Here is an 18710-nt window from a genome sequence, read left to right on the forward strand (position 1 = left end):
GTGCCTATCAACAGGATGAGGGGGAAAATAGTCATGCAAAAGACTACTTGACTGAGGCTTACCTGTTAAATGCTCCTAGAACAAGCCCAATGTGCTATTTTCTTATAAAACTTATGAAGAATTAAATGCATCCACACAATGAGTCATTATGGCTCCTTAGAGGCTCAGCTTGCAAGGTCCAAAGTGTACAAACAGAGGCATATAAGACAAATCTGAACTAAGCACTGTACCCTGCCCTCTGCCTGAACCAACCCCTTACACATATCTGGTAAATGATTTATAAACCTAAAGATAACAAAGTATAAAACTGTATCACTCTCTTCACTTTACAAAGGAAACCCTTTCTGAATAATTTGCCATGTCTCTGAAAATGTTTCAAATTTTGGTGTCTGCTCTGTTGTTTACAGGTAAGTGCTTGGTATCCTATCTCATGTCATTCACTTCCTGCTTGTTAAATAGTCAGCTGGCAAAAACCCCTGTGTTACCACCAGAACAACACCAATTAACTGGAAATCACTGCAACAGGGACATACAGGAGAGTGGGTGAGCACAAGATTGCATGGCAAATTCTGTGAAATATAGTTTGATTCTGCTCCTTGTGACTGCTTTTGAGCCTTTTACTGCTCATGTATGAGGAGGAAGGATACATTTCTGACTAAAAGGCATTCTTACAGGATGTTAAAATGAACTGCTAAAATTGTAAAAAGAATTAAAAATCCTGAAGTTTTAAATTGTAAATAGAGCTTGATGCTGTTTCTATGAAATTTTCTTTAAATATTATTCTTATCTCAACATTTATTGTTTGTAGGAAACAATTTCACATGCATTTATAAGGACTCAAAGTAATCTATTTCACAAGTGATTTCTGGAATGCCTGACATGAATTTCTTAAGGAGACTGTTTTAAAGCACTCAGGCTGTCTGGATGCTGATCCTTCACACCACTTTGTAACCAGAGCATCTACAATCAAGACTCAACCTGTAAAACTTGGACCAGAGAGAAAATGGATGGGGCAGGGCTACCACATGCTCTTCCCAAAGCAGCACATGCTGGTAGAGTGAATGATCAGTGATGCACATGCTGCAGGATTAATTTGTTTCTCACAAAATTAGAACAAACCAGGCAGGCAGTGACAGCTGACTTCCCAAGTGATTGCCTGCATCTTGACAAGATGGTCTCTCCACATGCATGTGTTAAAAGTATTTCTTAGATTTGAGTGCTCCAATACACATGCAGTAAATACATGATATGAGTAGCTAAGGCAGAATGAGGGAGACAATGATTAATTGTGGATTATTGAAAAATGTTTTGTAAATTGGGATCACAGTCAGATATAATCTCTCTCATGGGTTGAATTCACTTCCATGCCCTATGAACCTGAATTTCTCTGCAGGGAAATAAGGAGATGGAAAGGGACTTTGTCTCTTCTGCAAGTTTGAGCTCAGCTATAAACCTTTTCCCCTTATTTGTCCTTTCTGATCTGCAGTTGAATTGGTACAATTCCTGGGTACATGCCTATCTTCTTGAACTTCACCTCCTTTCCACTGAAGGCCATTTATAGCACAAACAGTGTCACCTGAGGCCAAGTTGTGAGCACAGCAGCTTGCAGCCCCTCCTTTTGGAAGACTTTACTTTCATCTCCTTTATGTCTCTTGTCTTGTTTTCAAAACTCTTTTCAAGTTTCTATTCTTCAAAATACATTAAGAACTACTTATTACTGCTTTTTAATGAGCTGTTAAAAACTTCATTGATCACAATCAGTTCAGTTTTTCATTAATTGTAAATCCTTTCAGCAACAGTGAAGGTGGTGGTAAAATAAAATAGAAACTATAAGACTCTCATTAGAACCTTATTTTTCTTCATGCCCTCAATTCAGCTGCTACAAATCACTCCTCATAGGAAACCATAGTCACAGTGCAGGGAACAGACTCTCTGGATCTTTTGCTTTAGCCTCTGGAGCGTGCAGCAGTAAGGGATGAGGTAGGAGTGCCATGCATTGGCACTGAGATAATTGCTGAAGTCTCTCAGGTGTCTGATGGGGGTGTTTTGCCACGTATGGATGCAGAAAGGAAATCTCAACAGGACCCACTGAGTGGACCAATTGACTGGTTCTTTTTCTAATACTTTGCTGCAGTGGAAGTAGCTCCGTTCCTAGGATTATCTAGGATTTTTGCCAAATTGCCTTGCTATTTACCCATGCCTGAAAACTGTCCTGACCCCTGACATCATCACACATATTGAATATGTTCAATAGCTAATTCTGCATTAAGTGTCTGTAACTTCTCTGCCTTTGCTGATGAGGGAATGAGGCTGATGCTGTAGCTCTAAGGATTGTTAATGACATCTCTTGAACCAGAGAGCTCTTTGTGTCCTGTGATGTAAAATTAAGAATTGTCAAAGAATAAAATCTATTTTTCTCCAAGCTTGAAAAAGAAACAGATAAGGCCAAAATTTCAAAGACTGGGTGATATGGAAAGAGTTGAAGCACTTAATCAGTGACTTTAAATCTTGTTGTCAACAGGTAGTAGCAAATCTGACTGAACTAATTCTATGTTACCATTCAAATACTCCAGGATACAAAGCCTATGTACATACAAACATTTTAATAAATAATTTAAAAAAAATCAATGTGCAGGTGTTAGACATTAATATAATTACACTTTTGAACTGAAAAAAAGGTGATATCTGGGCTAGAGGTGGCCCGCAGAATCCACAAGTCTGTCTTTGCTGCAATCCAGCTACTTTATGCAGTGTACTGACAGATAACCACATCTTGGTTTCCATGGAATGCCACATAATCTAGAGAAATACTTGAGTGAAGAGAGAAGCAGCTGCTGTCACATTTTTTTTCAGCATTTGCACTGTGGTATTCTGAGTCCTCAGACTCAGTCCTGTGGTCTGACTTTGTGAACTTAGATTAAGAAAGTCAGACAGCTGAAACATGGTGGGGAGGTGGTACATTCTGGCTCATTTCTAGTCTTAGGAAACACAACTGAGCTGCAGACTTGATTTACTTTTTCAAAGTTCCTAACACGTCAGCACCTGCCACATCAGCAAGGTTGAAGTTTAGCTCTGTCCAAGTTTAGCCTCTGTCCAAGTTATGTCCTGAAGAGCTGATAAAGACTGGCAGCCTTACCTCACGAGCTGAGATTTTGACCAGAGAGTCACCATAGCCAATAATAAGAAGAGTTATTAGACCTAAAGGAAAGGAGCCAGAGCAATTGTCAACTTTTGACATTTAAATTACATTGATATTAACTTAAGCAATATGTTTTCAAGTTGTCAAAAACTTGCAAGTCTTCAGAAACTAGAGAGAAACAGTAGTGTGCACAGATTTGAAGTGCTACTAAATAATTGACAGTTTTTTTTGTAAATATCACAACAAATCAGAGATAAAGCACTTTTCCCTGTGGTAGATGCACAATAGGGATAAATTTTGGTCCTAAGCCTAGAGATTGCTCCTTACCACTTATACAATAGCGCTGATCTAGATAAAAAGAGACTTTGGGGTAGAGTGCAAGAAAAAGCATATCCTATACTAAGGCAAATTTGAAGATTTGCCTTCTTATCATTAAACTCTGCCATTAGAAGTGCAAATTGTGGCCTGCCTGCTCTCCCCAGACTACTAAGCACACAATGGCTCTTGCTACTTAACTTTTACAAAAGAAAATGTATATCAATTAAATAGGTCCCTTAGCAGGCAAATGTGTCGAAACTTAATCCCATCCTCACCTTTTTGATTGTGTGAACTGGATCACTGCACATTCAGCTGATAGAAAAAGATGTTTTCCTGGGAAGATTTTGTGGCTGCACCCAGATGAGTATGTTGCTTTCTAGAAATCTATCCTTGTAAAGAGAAATACGCTTCCATTCAAGTCTAGGATGAAGATATTTTAAAGCACAGTAATTTAAGATGCATCCAGGATGATTTTCTATTTTGAGTGCAGTTTGCTTGACATACTGTGATATTTTTTATTATTACTTTGTCATTCTAGGATATTTTATATGCCTTTTCATAATCAGACTTCTGTCTTTGGTTTGGGTTTTTTTTTTTATATACTCAATGCTGGATTAAGTGCACATTTGCTTTTTTGACAAAGATGACAAGGTTGTATCACCATCTCTCCTCAAGTTTAGTCTTAGATCATAGTAATCCAAAATTAGATGCTCAGAAGGCATGGTAGCTATAATGACTACTAACAGCTTTCCCTCTGGACAATGTTTTGAGGTGCACAGGATAGACAAAACTATCTGCTGAAGGCAATAATTATATAAGCTAAGCATCTTCTTGCTAAAACCAGCCAATTTTTTTCTATAATTTGCTTCTCATGTGAGAACACTGAGTGAATCTTCAGGAGATGATGAAAGGAAACCTTCTAACTGGTAACAGCTGATACAACCTTGGCAATAGCTCACCCTCCACATGCATTCCTTCTGTTTTCCCCCTGGGACATTCATATTTAAAGTGCTTTTCAAATTACATATTTATCTAAGAGGGGAAAACAGTATTGAATTAAAAAGAAACCCCAAAACCCCAAAAAACATACAACATGTCTGGTTGCTTTTAATGGTGAGTTAACTGTTTTAGTACAACTTGAAATTCTTCATCTTTTTGCAGCTCAGCTTTACACACTATGAGCCATTTTATTAACATCATCTGCTCCTAACTCCCTCTAGTCTTACATGAGTTGCTCTGAAATTCCAATCTCCTGGTTTGTATGCTAATCTTCTAGAAGATGTACTCCTTCAGGAATACTCTGTGTTTATAAAGCAAACTCTTCCACAATATTTTGCTAAGCTGTTCAAAAGGAGGGAGAAAATTACACCCAGTCCAAGAAACTTAACTTGGGGCAAGACATAGTTCATTTGATGAAAACTCTACACTGTATTCAGAGGGGTTACTCAGATGGAGACACCTGGTCTGATGACCCCAGGTCTACATTAGAGCTAAGTGAAGACCTTGCTTTCTCTGAGCTCTGCCAGAGCACAAGCAAATGTGCAGCTACAGTGAAAGACCAACAGGGCTAATTCTGGTTATGCTGGAAATGATCTCACTGGAGTTTTTCCAGAGGTGAATGAAGTTTGCCATGTTCAGAGATTTATCGTGGTCTTTACAGCAAGACAAAGAGAGAATGAGATAAGCCTGAAGGATTAGGCGATATATAGAGGCACTTACCTGATTTTCTCTTGGTACTTCTGCATTTTTGGAGTGCCCCAGCAGCTGGGGACTAGTTCTGCAGAGACAGCTCCCAGGAAATGAAATAGCAGCTAGAAAAGAAAAAGAACTGGGTGTCAGCATTGACAAGAAAAGCCAAGAGCAGAGCTGGCATACCTGCCTCTCCTCAGAGCAGGCAAGTGCACTTCAATCAAAGTGAATATTTAGCATAGTTAGAGGTGGCATTGCTCATTGGCTACAGATGCAGCCAGAGAAGGATTTATATTAAAAATTGACATGTAATACCCTGAAGATGCAGCTCTCTGCACCACAGTAGCCAAGATAACACCTCACTGTCCCACCAGTGGAATGACAAGCTCATTTTTAAAGATGCTGGCAGCAAGAAAAAAAACCACAAGAAGCAGGGCTGCTTAATGATCTTCTCTTTTTTTTTTTTTTTTTTTTTTTGCAGCTTATTTCAAATTTGGAGGGCCAGAGCACATATTGGTAACAAAATGTAATGTTTAATGGCCCCTACTAACTATATGTACATTTAAAGAAAACGGAAGCCTTTTTAAATTAAAGAGTCAATTTCTGATCCCAGTTCAGTTATTTCTGTCCAGAAATGTAATCATGAGCTTACAAAATATGTAATTAAAAAAAAAATCCCTAAATTCATGAAAGAGAAATTTACAGCTCATAGATTTTTCTATTGGAAAATAGTAAATTCCCAGAGAAATGTTGAAATTTGTCACAAACTTAGTTTTCTCTTGTGCAGCTCTAGAATACAAATATAGCAGCTTAATAGACATATGCATGAAATATATTTTCTTCTTTGCCAGCCTTCCACCAAATGTCTGAACTTACTTTCTTTCATGGAGTTGGTAACATTTTTGAAGATATTATTCCTTGAAAACTCCCCACCCTAAAACTTCTACCTATGATTATAGTAACGTGGAATATGAAAAACTGAAGTAGCAAGGAACTACTGGGACTGTAGTTGCTCGCTAAGTAGGTTTTCGAAAGTACTATTTGATGTCTATATTAAGACCAAAGATTACAACCACCCTATTTTTTTGTTCATTACTGTATAACCAAATATTTTCTCATCTTCTTTTTACGCATTTTTAGCACTGAAAAGAAACAAAGTGAAAGAAAGGGAGCAACAAACACTCTCACTCACGTATCTTCTACCTGTATGAATTCAGCAAACATTTTCTTCTATTTAAAAAATTAAAAAGCAACAATATTGTGGATGATCAGGAAATATTTGATGATCAGGAAATATCTGATGATCAGGAATATGATCAGCAATAATTACAAATGAATTACAGCTTGATTCAGCTGAACATTGTGTATGAAAGCAAACATTTGATACTCCCAGTTAAATTTTCCCCCTAGAAATTCAGGAATCAGGGCATTGGAGAGCTGTGAGTGAGGTGATAGCTTGCCCTGCTGAGCTCCTACTCTACGACATATTAGAAAAGGGTTCAGGTTCTTGGCCCATCTGTTCCAAGTATGTGCAGGTCACCCTCAGGTATCCATTTAAACCCACTTGACTAAATTGGAGCACAGCTGTTCACAGACACTGGCCTCAGCTCGGCTGATGGATCTGAGCTCCATCTTAATCAGTGGTTCATTAAAAATTGTGTGATTTGGAGTGACATGCTATTTTGGACTCTTTTAGCCCCAAATTGATTTATGTCTCACAATTAATTTATGTCTCAAACACTTGCGACTAAAAAGTTTTTCTGTACCAGGGCCTTTCATATGAAGCAAAAGAGGAATTCTGCCCTTTTTCTTGTGAAGAATATTTTTTTCAAGATATGTAAGGACTCCTGCATCTATGGTGACCTCAGAAGCTATCTGAAGCAATGCAATAACAAGATTAGAAGTGCAATATCTTCTGTTCAGAAAGTAATTTCCAAGCATGCAATTTCTATGTTGATACTAATCACATATAAGCCAGGAGATTCAGAAACCATAGATAAATTCATAGGTAGGGTTTGTGTTATTTTAAAAAACTTTAGGCTCTCGGCACACCTGAGACTGGTGCAATTACAGCCTAAGAGGATTTTTGTAACAAAATTTTGCATTGAAAATAAATTAGTACCTTATTTAGGTTGTAACTTTATTTACTTCAGATTCAACAGCAAAATAATGATTTAAAGCATTTGTTTTATTAACTTCAAGTATAAAAAGAAAGTTCCTTTCTGTGAATCTAAGGTAGGACCACCTTTGATTTTTATTAAATAAACTACAGATTCAAAACCATGTTCTGTGGATATAAGCGTATTATTGAAGTGCACATTCTAACATATTTTTCTGATATAACAAATATTTATCAGCTTCTGTTTTGAGTGTTCTTGGAGCACCCTTTCTGGCAGAAGAATCAGCGAATCAATTCATGCGGCTCAAACGACACATACCATATTCTCTGAGCTACTGGGACTCAAGCAGCCGCCAGAACACGTGGGCATACACCGTGGCTGAACAGGTATCTTCTTCCTTCCTCGTGCAGCACCTTTTGAGAAAAAGAAAGCACGGGTCTGGAATTAATGTGTAACATAAATCCTTTTGGTCAAGGGAGGAAATTTTTCTGATTTATCAACATGGGTAAGGCTGCTCAGTAGTCACAAAGAGTATTTAGTCAGCATCAAAGCTCAGAATATTCCTTTATGTCTTGATCTACTTCAGATTAGTGAATCATGGGCAGCTTTGAGGGAAACAGGACAATACTACATGGACTTGGACCATTTTTCCTTCAATCCTTCAACAGCTGTGTTCGATGGGGTTTCTCAACCGAGCATTTCATAGACTTGGAGCCTGTGTGTACCTAAGTAAGTAAAACTGACCCCTACAAAACTGCTGACATTGGTTTATAGTATCATAACCTGGCACAGTGAAAAACCCAATTCCATCTTGAAAAATTAAAGAAGATTTGTTTCTACTGTCCAAGTTTAACAGTTATTTAAATGTGGTCATTTTTTTGTGGCAGATTCTTTTTTAAGTATGTTTTGGAAAAACTCATTAAGAGCTTAAAGAATATATATCCTTTTCAAAGTCCACAGAAGCTAAACTGCTTCCTATAGAGTTGATTTAAAACACAGACAGAAAGCAACTCCTGAGGAGAAAAAAAAAAGTTAAAACCCCCATCTCTTTCAGCAACAAAACTGTATTCAGTGTGGAATAAAACCTTAGCAGAACAAACAGAGAATGAGACACAGCAGTTGGTAAAAGCAGTATTTATAGATTGGCACAGGGGTATGTGAAATGAAGTGTTGCAAACTGTCTCAGAAAAATTGTTAAGGATTGTGCTAAAATTGTACACATTTTTGGACAAATATTTTTCAAATTTAGGGAACAATTACTAAATTATTCAGTTGGATAAGCACAGTACACACATTATTCCTGTGGAACACTTTTCCTCTGAAGATACTGCAGTCCTTAAAAATGGACAGGAGCAGGTAGAACTAAACTCTACAGTTTCAGTGCTTAAAATAGTTACTAAGACAGCAATCTGTCAGTCTGACTGAAACCACTAATTGGAAAATGGGTAAACTTCTAAAGTACTTTGATTTGAATATGCTTTGAATTTTATTGACTTAAAAGTACATTTCTTTTTGAAAATGAGTTTTTCATTTTGAAATGCAGCTTTTGGAATGATCTTTTATTTTTTATAAGATATGAATTTGACTTGGAGACTCTCAGAGTGAGCTTTCCAGGACTGTTCCACCTGAAAGGTGACACCAGTTTCACTTATCTGAGCAGAAGCAAAGTAGGAGAGAATAGCTAAAAGCTATAATTTACCTTCCCTCCTGCTGAGGCTTCAGCTGATGCCCTTGGGCAGCTGGAAGGAAGCACCAGGTTATTTATTCACAGTTTCTAGTACTGATATGGGCAGATAGCAGCAGTTACTTCTGCCTTATGACAAGTTTACCTGAAATTCACAAATTTACACTTTACCTAGTTTTCTGAAACAAACCCACTGCCTTCCCCATCAGAAAAATTCCTCACAGAGAAAAGCCCTTTGTCTAATTACTGGTTGTGCATCCATGTGCCTGATGGCTGTGATTGTAGCAGATGCCAGGCAGACTCCAGGATGAGTTATGCCTCCAGAAAGATAATCCTAATGATTATCATATGACAGGATTAAAGCCACTTACATAAACACATTTGCAGGTACTCCCACTGAAATATGGTTATGATTTCAATGCAAGGCTAGTTAACTCACAGACTGAAATAAACACCCAATGCTAATGTGAGAGGAATTGATATCCAGTGTTTTTGAGAAGCCATATAGTAGTAAAGAAGCATCAAGCTAGAAGTTACAAAGACCATTATGTAAAAGTAGAACAATTCTTTTCAACCTTATTTTTCTTGATCAGTGATCATTCTGAAATGGAAAGCCTATACAGCCTATGCAGGAATCTGGTTCTGGGGCTGTACTTCCAGGAGAAAACATTTGCAAAAGCTGGCAAATCTGAAGACTACAGCTATTGACAGGAGCTTTAAATTAATTCTGTGATTTTTTTCCTAAAAGCAATTTATTCCATCTTTTCTAGTGACAACATCAGATCCTACATGGAGCTACTACAGCAGTCTGGGACTCACCTCCAACAACAAGCTATTAAATCCTACACATCTTGTATCTGGCCGTGCTAAGATATGGCCAGATGTATTTGCCATTATGTATTTGATAAGATGACTTTATCTCATCCCCCACTTGGGTCTAAACCCAAAATTAACACACTATTTCTCTGCATAAATACTGCATATTTTATATTTGTAAGTAGAACTGAGATGTAGGTCATGGTAAATTGAATAAGAAGTTGAAGAAAACCAACAATGAACTTTTAGCAGGCTGGGTTTAAAAATGCCTAGTGTTTTCAGGTAAAATATTCTTTTGACTAAACAATTGTTTGAAGACATACATTCCTGCTTCTGTGACTGGAAACCACATTGTTATTTCTCAGGATTTTCCTTAAACATTAAACATTTTTGAGAGGCGAATAAGAAATGAAAATCAGTCACTTTGGATGGGTGAGAGAAGTACAGCACATTTGCTTCAGGTATACCTCTGTAGTTCAAGTGCATTTACATTTTTTCAAGTACTAGTAGTAGGTGTTACAGTACATCCATTCATGTCAGTGCTTCTCTTTCCTCATTTAATCTTCTGTACCTGGTCTTGAATGCCAAAACCAAGTGAACTCACAGCTACTACTGTGAGTTGTTTTTTCTTACTCCACAGAAATAGGAAATGGTAGAAACTTTCATGGCTCCTTTTCCATAAAGAAAATAGTGCTGACAAATGTACTTTATGTTCTTGAGCTTGGAAGTTTCCTGGTCCCTATTAATTAATGTACCTTATTTCAGAACATCTTTGAAGAGAGGATGAGGCTTCCATGTTACTTTTATATGTTATTAATATAATGCTAACAATTAAAAGCTTTTTCAAACTTGGTCAAAATTTCTGCATGAATAAAGATGACCTGTTGAGGAAAACAAAATGTATTGCAACCTAATGGCAGGGTAGGTGAAGGAAGGAAATTTTTGCTTGCTTTTTATCCTCAAAGAGCAGTTTCTGCATGTTGTGCTTTCAGAATTCTTTGTGAATATGGACTGTACACTAACTGGAACAAATTTGAAGATAATGTTGGATCTTCTAGAAAGAAATCCACATTCTGGCTTTTTGGCAATCTCTACCATGCTTCTAGGTATGAAACAATCCTTAGGCCATTACTCATTTCCTTGCATAGGACAATGGGCCTGAAATTGCCATTATTCATTAGCTGAAGCTGAAAATTTGTTAAACACTTGAAAGAGATAAATGAGGTGCAAGTTCAGTATTTGCCATGTAGGATTTGACATCTTTAGTCACGCTACTTAATTATGAACAGTTCATTCAAAGATAAGGGTGACAAGTGATGTATAGACTAAAGACCTCACTGGTTAAACACAGTCCCTGCTGCCTGCTTTCTCTGCACTGGTCAGCCTTGGATAAGCTAGGGCTACAGACCCTAAAAATTCCAGTATTTCCAGTATTTTCCTCAATAGCAGCACAGACATGGCAGAGTTACTGAAACTCTTCAATTTATAGCAAAATGCAGGACTGTAAGGATAAGCATCACCTTTTATTTCAAGTGGATATGCATTAAAACTCCAAGGATGCACCTGCCCCAGCTGAGCATCTTGCTGGTCCCAGAGAAGTTGCAACTCTGCAGGCATTGATGCCCACAGCACTTGTTCCTGAAGTACTGGTCTCTTCTGCCCATCTCTCTAATTGATGTAGTTTCTTTCAAGGCAGGGGTTTGTGACTATCTGTGCATTACCTGCAGTTTTCATGCCTGCATGTCAAGTTAAACAAAAATGCGGGTAGTTCAGAAGTTGGTTTGCAGATAGACAGTAGATATCCCTGGAGTGGGGATGACAAAGGCCATCAGTGAGGTGGAAGGCAAAGTGAAGTGCTATCAGCTACCATCTACTATCAACTAGTGAGGTAGCTGCCCAACTGTTATGAGATATTTTAGGGTTGTAAGAGCCATAAAATTAGGATAACCACTGTCCTGCCATGAGGACTGTCTAGCATAAGGCTAGCTTTCAACCAAAACGTCAGACAATGCCAGGGGATGCAATTTGACAGATCTATTGTACTTAGACATGACTAATTCCTTTAAAGGAGTTGTTCTGAAAGCCAGACACTCAATCTGCAAATCCATAGCTTCAAGACAATGTCAATAATTCAGATAATTAGTCTTGCTGAATTAAATGGGAAGAATTGTGCATGCATGAGTAGTGGTGGAGGATGAGGTACTTATTTTGTGTTATCAAATACATGCCACTCATGACAGTGAGCAAATGGCTTTCACAGTATTTGAATATTAAGCACCTTCATCTGCATTTATTAATAACTGGGGAAAATATTTACCCTGTGAATTTGCTCCCCCAGTTTACCTTCACATATTGTTTCAGCACTTTAATGCAAGTAAAGCTGGACCCTTTCTTGCTGACTTCTCCAACACATCTTTATGTTTCCACCTACAAGTTTTATCTCCTTGCTTTTTCTACACAACACAGATACACATGCAATACCTTAGCAATGACAAAACCAAAGAATAATGTTAAACTAAAGAGAATTTCAAATATATCTGTGCTGGTCATGGGAGTGGAATTACAGGTGTCAGGGCATTTTGCTTCTGGTGCAATGGAGAGCAGTATTTATTACTATTTTCTGAGTATTGCAAGTTTTTTGAGGGAAAAAAACCCCTAAGACACACAAATACCAGAGCTCCCTGAGGCTAGAGAGAACAGAGTTCCTCTGAGAGAGGGGGAACAGGCAGAGAGGAAGAGGAGTCACAGGAAGCTAGAGTCAGGTTTGTCTCTGTGTAGATGTTAACTGGATGGATGCAGAACATCCACCAAGCAGCCTGATTTTCCAACTCTTTCTGACTTATGTGAGCATGGTGACTAAAATCAACAGAAATCAGAATTTCCAGGTATGTCATGGTTGATATCTATCTCCAGCAGTAGCTTTTTGCCAGGCAAGGTCCTTATAAGGTATCCCTCCCATGGGAGTGGCAAGTCCTGCTGCAAATCCTTCCTCTGAGCACTTGCCTATTTCCCCAGCTTCTTGTATCCCTAATTATCCCAGTCTAAGAAGAATCAAACTGCCTTTGCAATCTCTCCTGCTCTGACAAGTTGAATTGAAAACAGCCCACAAGTTATGAAATGACTGTGGCTAGACATAAGGGAAAATCACATACCTATGGAGACAGCATGGTTATAGGAGCCTTGCTTTGTTAGGGAAACAGAGAAGGGAATCACTGTAGTCAGACATGACGGGAGAAGTAAGAAAATCTGTCATTTCAGTAATAATTGAAGAAAAAGATTAATACTCCATGGTTTTCTTTTAATGAGAAAAGCAAGTCATTCTGAACACAGCGAATAAAGAAAGCTGTAGAATCCAAATAACCTATACATAACCTACTTTACAAATGTTGAGTATGGGATAAGTACAGTTTTCTATAAACTCAGCAGGTGAGTATACAGAGGTAATGAGAAAGAACCACTTATTTTATGACCTGCAATGGTTTCTTCAAACAGAACAGTGGCAACTGGTATTCAATGAAAGTTTTACACACTACTTCATCGCTACTGTAGTTCATGTGGTTGAAGCTGGTCCCAGAAAATGTTAATGCATAAACCTTTTGAACTTGCATCACACTAATGTTATGCCTTGCTTTACATTTGCTCTTCTGTTGTCTTAATTTAAACCAGAACAGCTGAGACAAAATGCTCATCTAATCTACACCTGCTGCTGGCTGCCAGCAAGAGCAAGCTGCATTCAAAGCAATTTAAGTTGGCTGATTAAGTATATAAACCACCCACCTGAGGCAGGTGCATTGCCATAACCACTTCATGTAGAGTGTGAAATAAATTGTTAGTGTTTTGCACCATCCATAGGAAAACATGAGCTCAGTAGTTAAAATGTAAACATAGAAAGTTATCCAAAACCCAAAAAGTTCAGCCAGGAAAGAAGCAGTCTTTGTATGTGACTATTATGTTAAGTAAACAAACATCAATAATTACTATTCTGCCTCAAAGGCTGTTGAAGAGATATGAATTTCAAACAATATTATATCAAACCTGCAGAGCCTACTTTCTACCAGCTGCTAAAAAGAGGAGCAATTCCTTCTATGAGAGATGAGTGGTATCAAGCTGGATATCTGTAAAGGTGATCAAGATAAAGCAACACAGCAAACATCTGTTCCCTTTGAGCCCAAGCCACATCCCACTGCAGCAATAGGCAGGCTGGGAGCTGCAGCTGACTGCCTTAGAGATAGAACAAGTAGTCACTGAGACTCGTAATGCAAATTTAACCACCACTTCCCAAGGGGAGCAAGCTTTCCCTGTGCCAATGTCAATCCAGATAGGGATAGGGAGGGAAGAAGGGACAGACAGATGAATTTCAGCCCTCTGGGGTCAACTGCTAAAAGCTTCTTTCTGTATGAGGCGTTACAGGATAGTCAGCTTGGAGTGACACTTCCTATTCAGCTCCTTATTCCTGGTCATAGTAGCCACTGCTAAGGTGATTTCATGCCAGTCACTGCCTCCGTGGCAGAACCAAATAAGTGCAATCCTATCTGAATTCAACTATGTCCTGCTTGTGATTGAAAGCTGCTGTGCAGCGGGGAGCTCGCTCAAGGAAGGCTTAAAAAAACATCCTTACAACTGCTGTCAATACTATTATCATAAATCCAAGGCTGGACTGTGCAAGGTGCAATGAGGAAGCAGCTATTGTGACTACTTAAAAATGAAGGTAGGACCATCTAAGGGCAAGAAAACAACCACAGAAAGAAAGTGACTACAAAGAAAACCATGAATGGTGGTGGTGGCTGCTTAGCACTGAAAAACAACTGATTTCATAGTTATTTAGAAGAACTATTTAAAAGATCTTATTTGTAACTTCAAACTGCTTCAAACAGTTTTAGTTGAACACAGCACTGAGAACTATAAAGTGCTGCTTCCTCTTGGGGTTGAAATATTTATGGTGCTACCCTTGCTGTGAAGTTCAGGCAGGAGGCTTACTGACGAAAAATCTACCACAAGCTTCCTGATGGCCTGGGACCTATACATCCCCACATTAAACTGTGGGCAGGATGCAGTCTGAATTTTCCTGTGGTACCTCATAAAGCAACTCCATTATAGTAAAGTTACATGTGCTGACTTTTGGTTTTTAATTTAGAGGACTTGCAGTAATGAGGAAGAGCTTATTTAAAACATTTAAATAGTGAACTTAAGAGGAACAAAAGAAAAAAAAAAAAAACAAAACCCATGCTTTTACTCATAAATAGTTTGAAACAATTACCTTTTGCTAAGTGTACAAACAATTCAATACTATACTTTGTGGATAACAGAAATAATTTTTCTACAAAAAAGAAAATAACCTTCCTTTTCATTATTTAGGATTACACAGTTTCCTACTCCTTTCTCATCCTCTCTGCCCCAAGCTAAAGTTTATTTTCATTCTCTTAATAATTGCCAGAGGATTACATCTAGCCCAAGTACAACTACAGGTATTGTTTATAGCAACCAAAGATTACTCTGTGCCTCACTAAAATGTCCAGGCTACCTTGATCTGTCAAGTCAACTGTATCAGGAATAGCATGTGCAGCAGCAATTACAAAATTAGAGAATTACAAAAAAGTCTCTTCTCTTGAAATTATAGATTTTGTAATTCAGTCATGCTAGTTTGAAACCAGAAAAGGAAGCTGAAGGATTTTGAGAGAATTGCTCATCAGATGGATCCCTCTTTCCCACAGTGAAAGCTTTGAAGTTATGTTATTAGTGGGAGCAGTGACAACTGAGGACAGGATCTTATTTGACAGAATCTTCCTTTTCAGTTCTTAACTAACATGTAAAATCGAATGCAGGAAATGGAGGGGCAGTTACCAATGCATGTTGAAAATTTATTCACACCCTCCTAAAATCAGCTTCTGAAAGAGCTACTAATGAGTTAGTAGAGATTAACATGGAAGAAGACTGCATCACCTGCATTGTAGCCAGCTGATTAGAAGAAATGAGTCTCAGGAGAACCAGGAACAGATAACTGTATTTGTCTCAGAAGCCCACTAAACAGCCTGGGCAAGCCAAGTTTTCTCTGAATCTTTTTCAAATTGAACTAATCTGTCCTGAAATCTGCTAGCTTGAGACTGCTATTAATATTAGTCCAGAATGGGAACTCAGAGAAATGTTTTGAAATTGTCAGTTCTGGGTCTGAGCAAGGATTGAAAGTAGCTCATCTGTGTCAATAAATTGCTGGCAAAGACTGGATCTGTCCTTTGCATTTGACCTGGTACAAGTGATATATCTTCTTGTACAAGTCCTGCAGCATCAGGAATCAATCAATTTAGAGTTGATCTTACCATCCCCTAAAATTGGAAATCCTGAAACGTATGTTTCAGGATCACAGAAAATGGCTCACAGCACTGAAGAGGACAGAAGTTAATTCATTACCTTTCTAGTACAAGATCACTCAGTGTGCAACAGCCCTACCAATCATTATGTCCAATGCAAATAATGGATTGTGTTTCTGTCTCATTATCTTGTGACAGGATTGTTATTAACTTGTGACTAAACAACAGTTTTGTAGAAAGTCTCCTCAAGGACAGGCTATATACATACATATATATACACACACACACACACACACACACACACACACACACACACATATATATGCCTGATTCATTTTCTTCTTTTCCCCACTGCCTAGATTGCATAGCAAGCTAGATGGAATGGACCAATAAGAGATTGCTGAACTGTGGACTTCAATCTCCAAGCTTGCATTAATACAAGTCAATATATACCAGAGATTTTTTTCAAACCCAGAAAAGTTGGCTCTTAAGATGGCATAACAGTTCACAGTAAGAACATGGATTTCCAAAAAAGGTTGGAAAGTGCCATTGAATTACAAGGTGATAATGAGGCCTGAGGCTTTTCCAGCATGCATGGATGTCCTGCTAATTTGGTATGGCAGTGCCAGACTGTGCCTCCAGAAATAATTAATGATAGCAGTTGTACAGGTACTTCATCAGCAGAAGCATTGGAGGATGATGAATCCATGCAAAGATTGCAGAGGTAGAATAGAACAATTGCTACTATAGACAGATACAATAATAAACTAGCAATGTCTCCTTTGAGAGTGAAGTTCAGTTTTTCAGTTTCATCTCTTACCTGGGCTCAATGTCACTGAAGAATGTTTGAGTAATTTCAAGAAAATAAGAGTTGTGATTTTTTTCAGTTGGATTTATGTATTTATTTTAATTTTACACATTTTATACATTTTTTAATATTACGTTTTTTAGAAATTACAAAATCTTATTTTATCTTGAATAACAAGCTGCAATTTTTACAGCAGATCGTGTTGTCTTTTCTTTGCTTTTAGGAGGAATGAGCACAGGTCCTACTGGGCACGCACCTTATTGACCAGCAATTAATAATAAAGAATTAAAACAAAATCTTCAGCCCACAAATATTCATGCATGGATATACATGTCACTTGAACTCCAGCTGAAAATTGAAGGAAGAGAGGCTACTTGTATTTTTATTTACTTGTGCATAGATAGCCATCTGAACTACCTGAATTCCCTTCCATGTTCTAGTAGAGATGATTTTTAGCACTAACCTTCAGCCTTGTGGCCTTGGCACACTTACAGAGGACATACTTTCTTTAAGCACATTCAAAGGAGATCTGGTCAGTCAAAAGGATAAGAAATTAATTTAAATCTGCAAAATGGCTTATTGAAACTATAGCTACTACCAGTGATTCTATAGGTTACAGCTTCTGGACAGAGTTTCATTTTGTCCCATAAAGCTCCAGATTGTTTGAATTAAATTCACTGACTTTTTCTTCCTCTGCATATTACTATCATAATGATGAAAGAAAGAGATTCTTCCAAAAAGAGCCTCAAATTTTTAGAACTACATGGGATGACTCAAGAATTTCTTCTTGCAAGATGACATGCAAGATGATCAGTCCTGGAAGTCATTCAACACATCATCGAATAAAGCTCAGGTGTCAATATTAACACCTTCTGTAAAGCCCAAAACGCCTCTCAAATCAGCCAATAATCAGCCTAAATCAGTTGATTACCATCATGCCTAGTGACCTAGTAATGAACTGCATGTACTTTTCTGATTTAGCAGTTCGGATAAGTGTTTTAGTCAATTTTTGAGCTGGTATCCACTAGAAAATTTGGCAGATAAACACCTTTCACATTAAGAAGTTAATGTTGATATGTCTGGGAGAAGAACAGAGGAAAATGAGGGTGTAACTCCTTGGTAAGTGTAGAAACAGTTAAATAACATAGTTAAACCCCAAATATGGATCATAATTTGCAACAAAAATATTCCCTGAGCTTCTCCTCCAAAAAGGAGAGCAAATCTTTATTTAGTGGAAACACATCATCCTGAACACATTGGAAAGAAATTTGGCTTGGGAAAGTAAAAACTGAATCGAAAAATAAGCTTGCCTCCTTCCAGGAGAGCAGAGCATTCATAGGAGTGAGTGAGTTTGGCTGGGAAGAGCTCACGTCTGGCAGATGCAGCCTGGAGCTGGGGCACAAAGAAGCACAGAACAGGCAAAGAGGGGAAGTGTCTGCATGAGGCAGCTGGAAATAGTGAAGTGGAAGCACAGGGTGATCTTTTAGATTTAGTTTCAACAGAACTGCAGTAATTTCCTTGCATTTCCTTGGAACTGACTTTTATGAATATTTGTGCCAACGTTTCTGTTTTTGGATGCTGCCTGTGAACCCTTTCATTCAGTGGTTTGTGGGGCAAGTGATTGTGAGATAACAGCCAAGTGTCCAGGCAGCTCATGCAAAAAAGTGCAGTGGGCAGGAGGGCAGCAAGGAGAAAAGATGAAATGTGCCATGTACAGGTGGAGAGGAATGGAGGTCACAGAAAACACTGTGAGTCTGATCCTGTTGTCTGGGAATTGGAAACTTATGTGGCCTCAAGACACAGAAGAAACTAAGTAGGAAAAAAATTAATG

General features: G+C 38.1%; 1 protein-coding gene across 2 annotated transcripts; it reads left to right on the plus strand.

Annotated features, from left to right (window-relative positions):
• The first annotated feature begins 319 nt into the window (after positions 1–319).
• Positions 320–17149, plus strand: C2H3orf85 (chromosome 2 C3orf85 homolog). Of its 2 annotated transcripts, none has more exons than XM_053935289.1 (4): positions 320–407; positions 7504–7652; positions 7935–7995; positions 17103–17149. In XM_053935289.1, the coding sequence occupies exons 1-4, from the start codon at positions 359–361 to the stop codon at positions 17141–17143; spliced, it is 300 nt and encodes a 99-aa protein (XP_053791264.1). In that variant the 5' UTR covers positions 320–358; the 3' UTR covers positions 17144–17149. The 2 variants fall into 2 exon arrangements, with proteins under 2 accessions (XP_053791264.1, XP_053791263.1); XM_053935288.1 differs by lacking the exon at positions 17103–17149 and adding an exon at positions 9721–10612.
• The last annotated feature ends 1561 nt before the right edge of the window (positions 17150–18710 follow it).

The sequence above is a fragment of the Vidua chalybeata genome, chromosome 2 (assembly GCF_026979565.1).
Source record: "Vidua chalybeata isolate OUT-0048 chromosome 2, bVidCha1 merged haplotype, whole genome shotgun sequence".
NCBI classification, from domain to species: domain Eukaryota; kingdom Metazoa; phylum Chordata; class Aves; order Passeriformes; family Viduidae; genus Vidua; species Vidua chalybeata.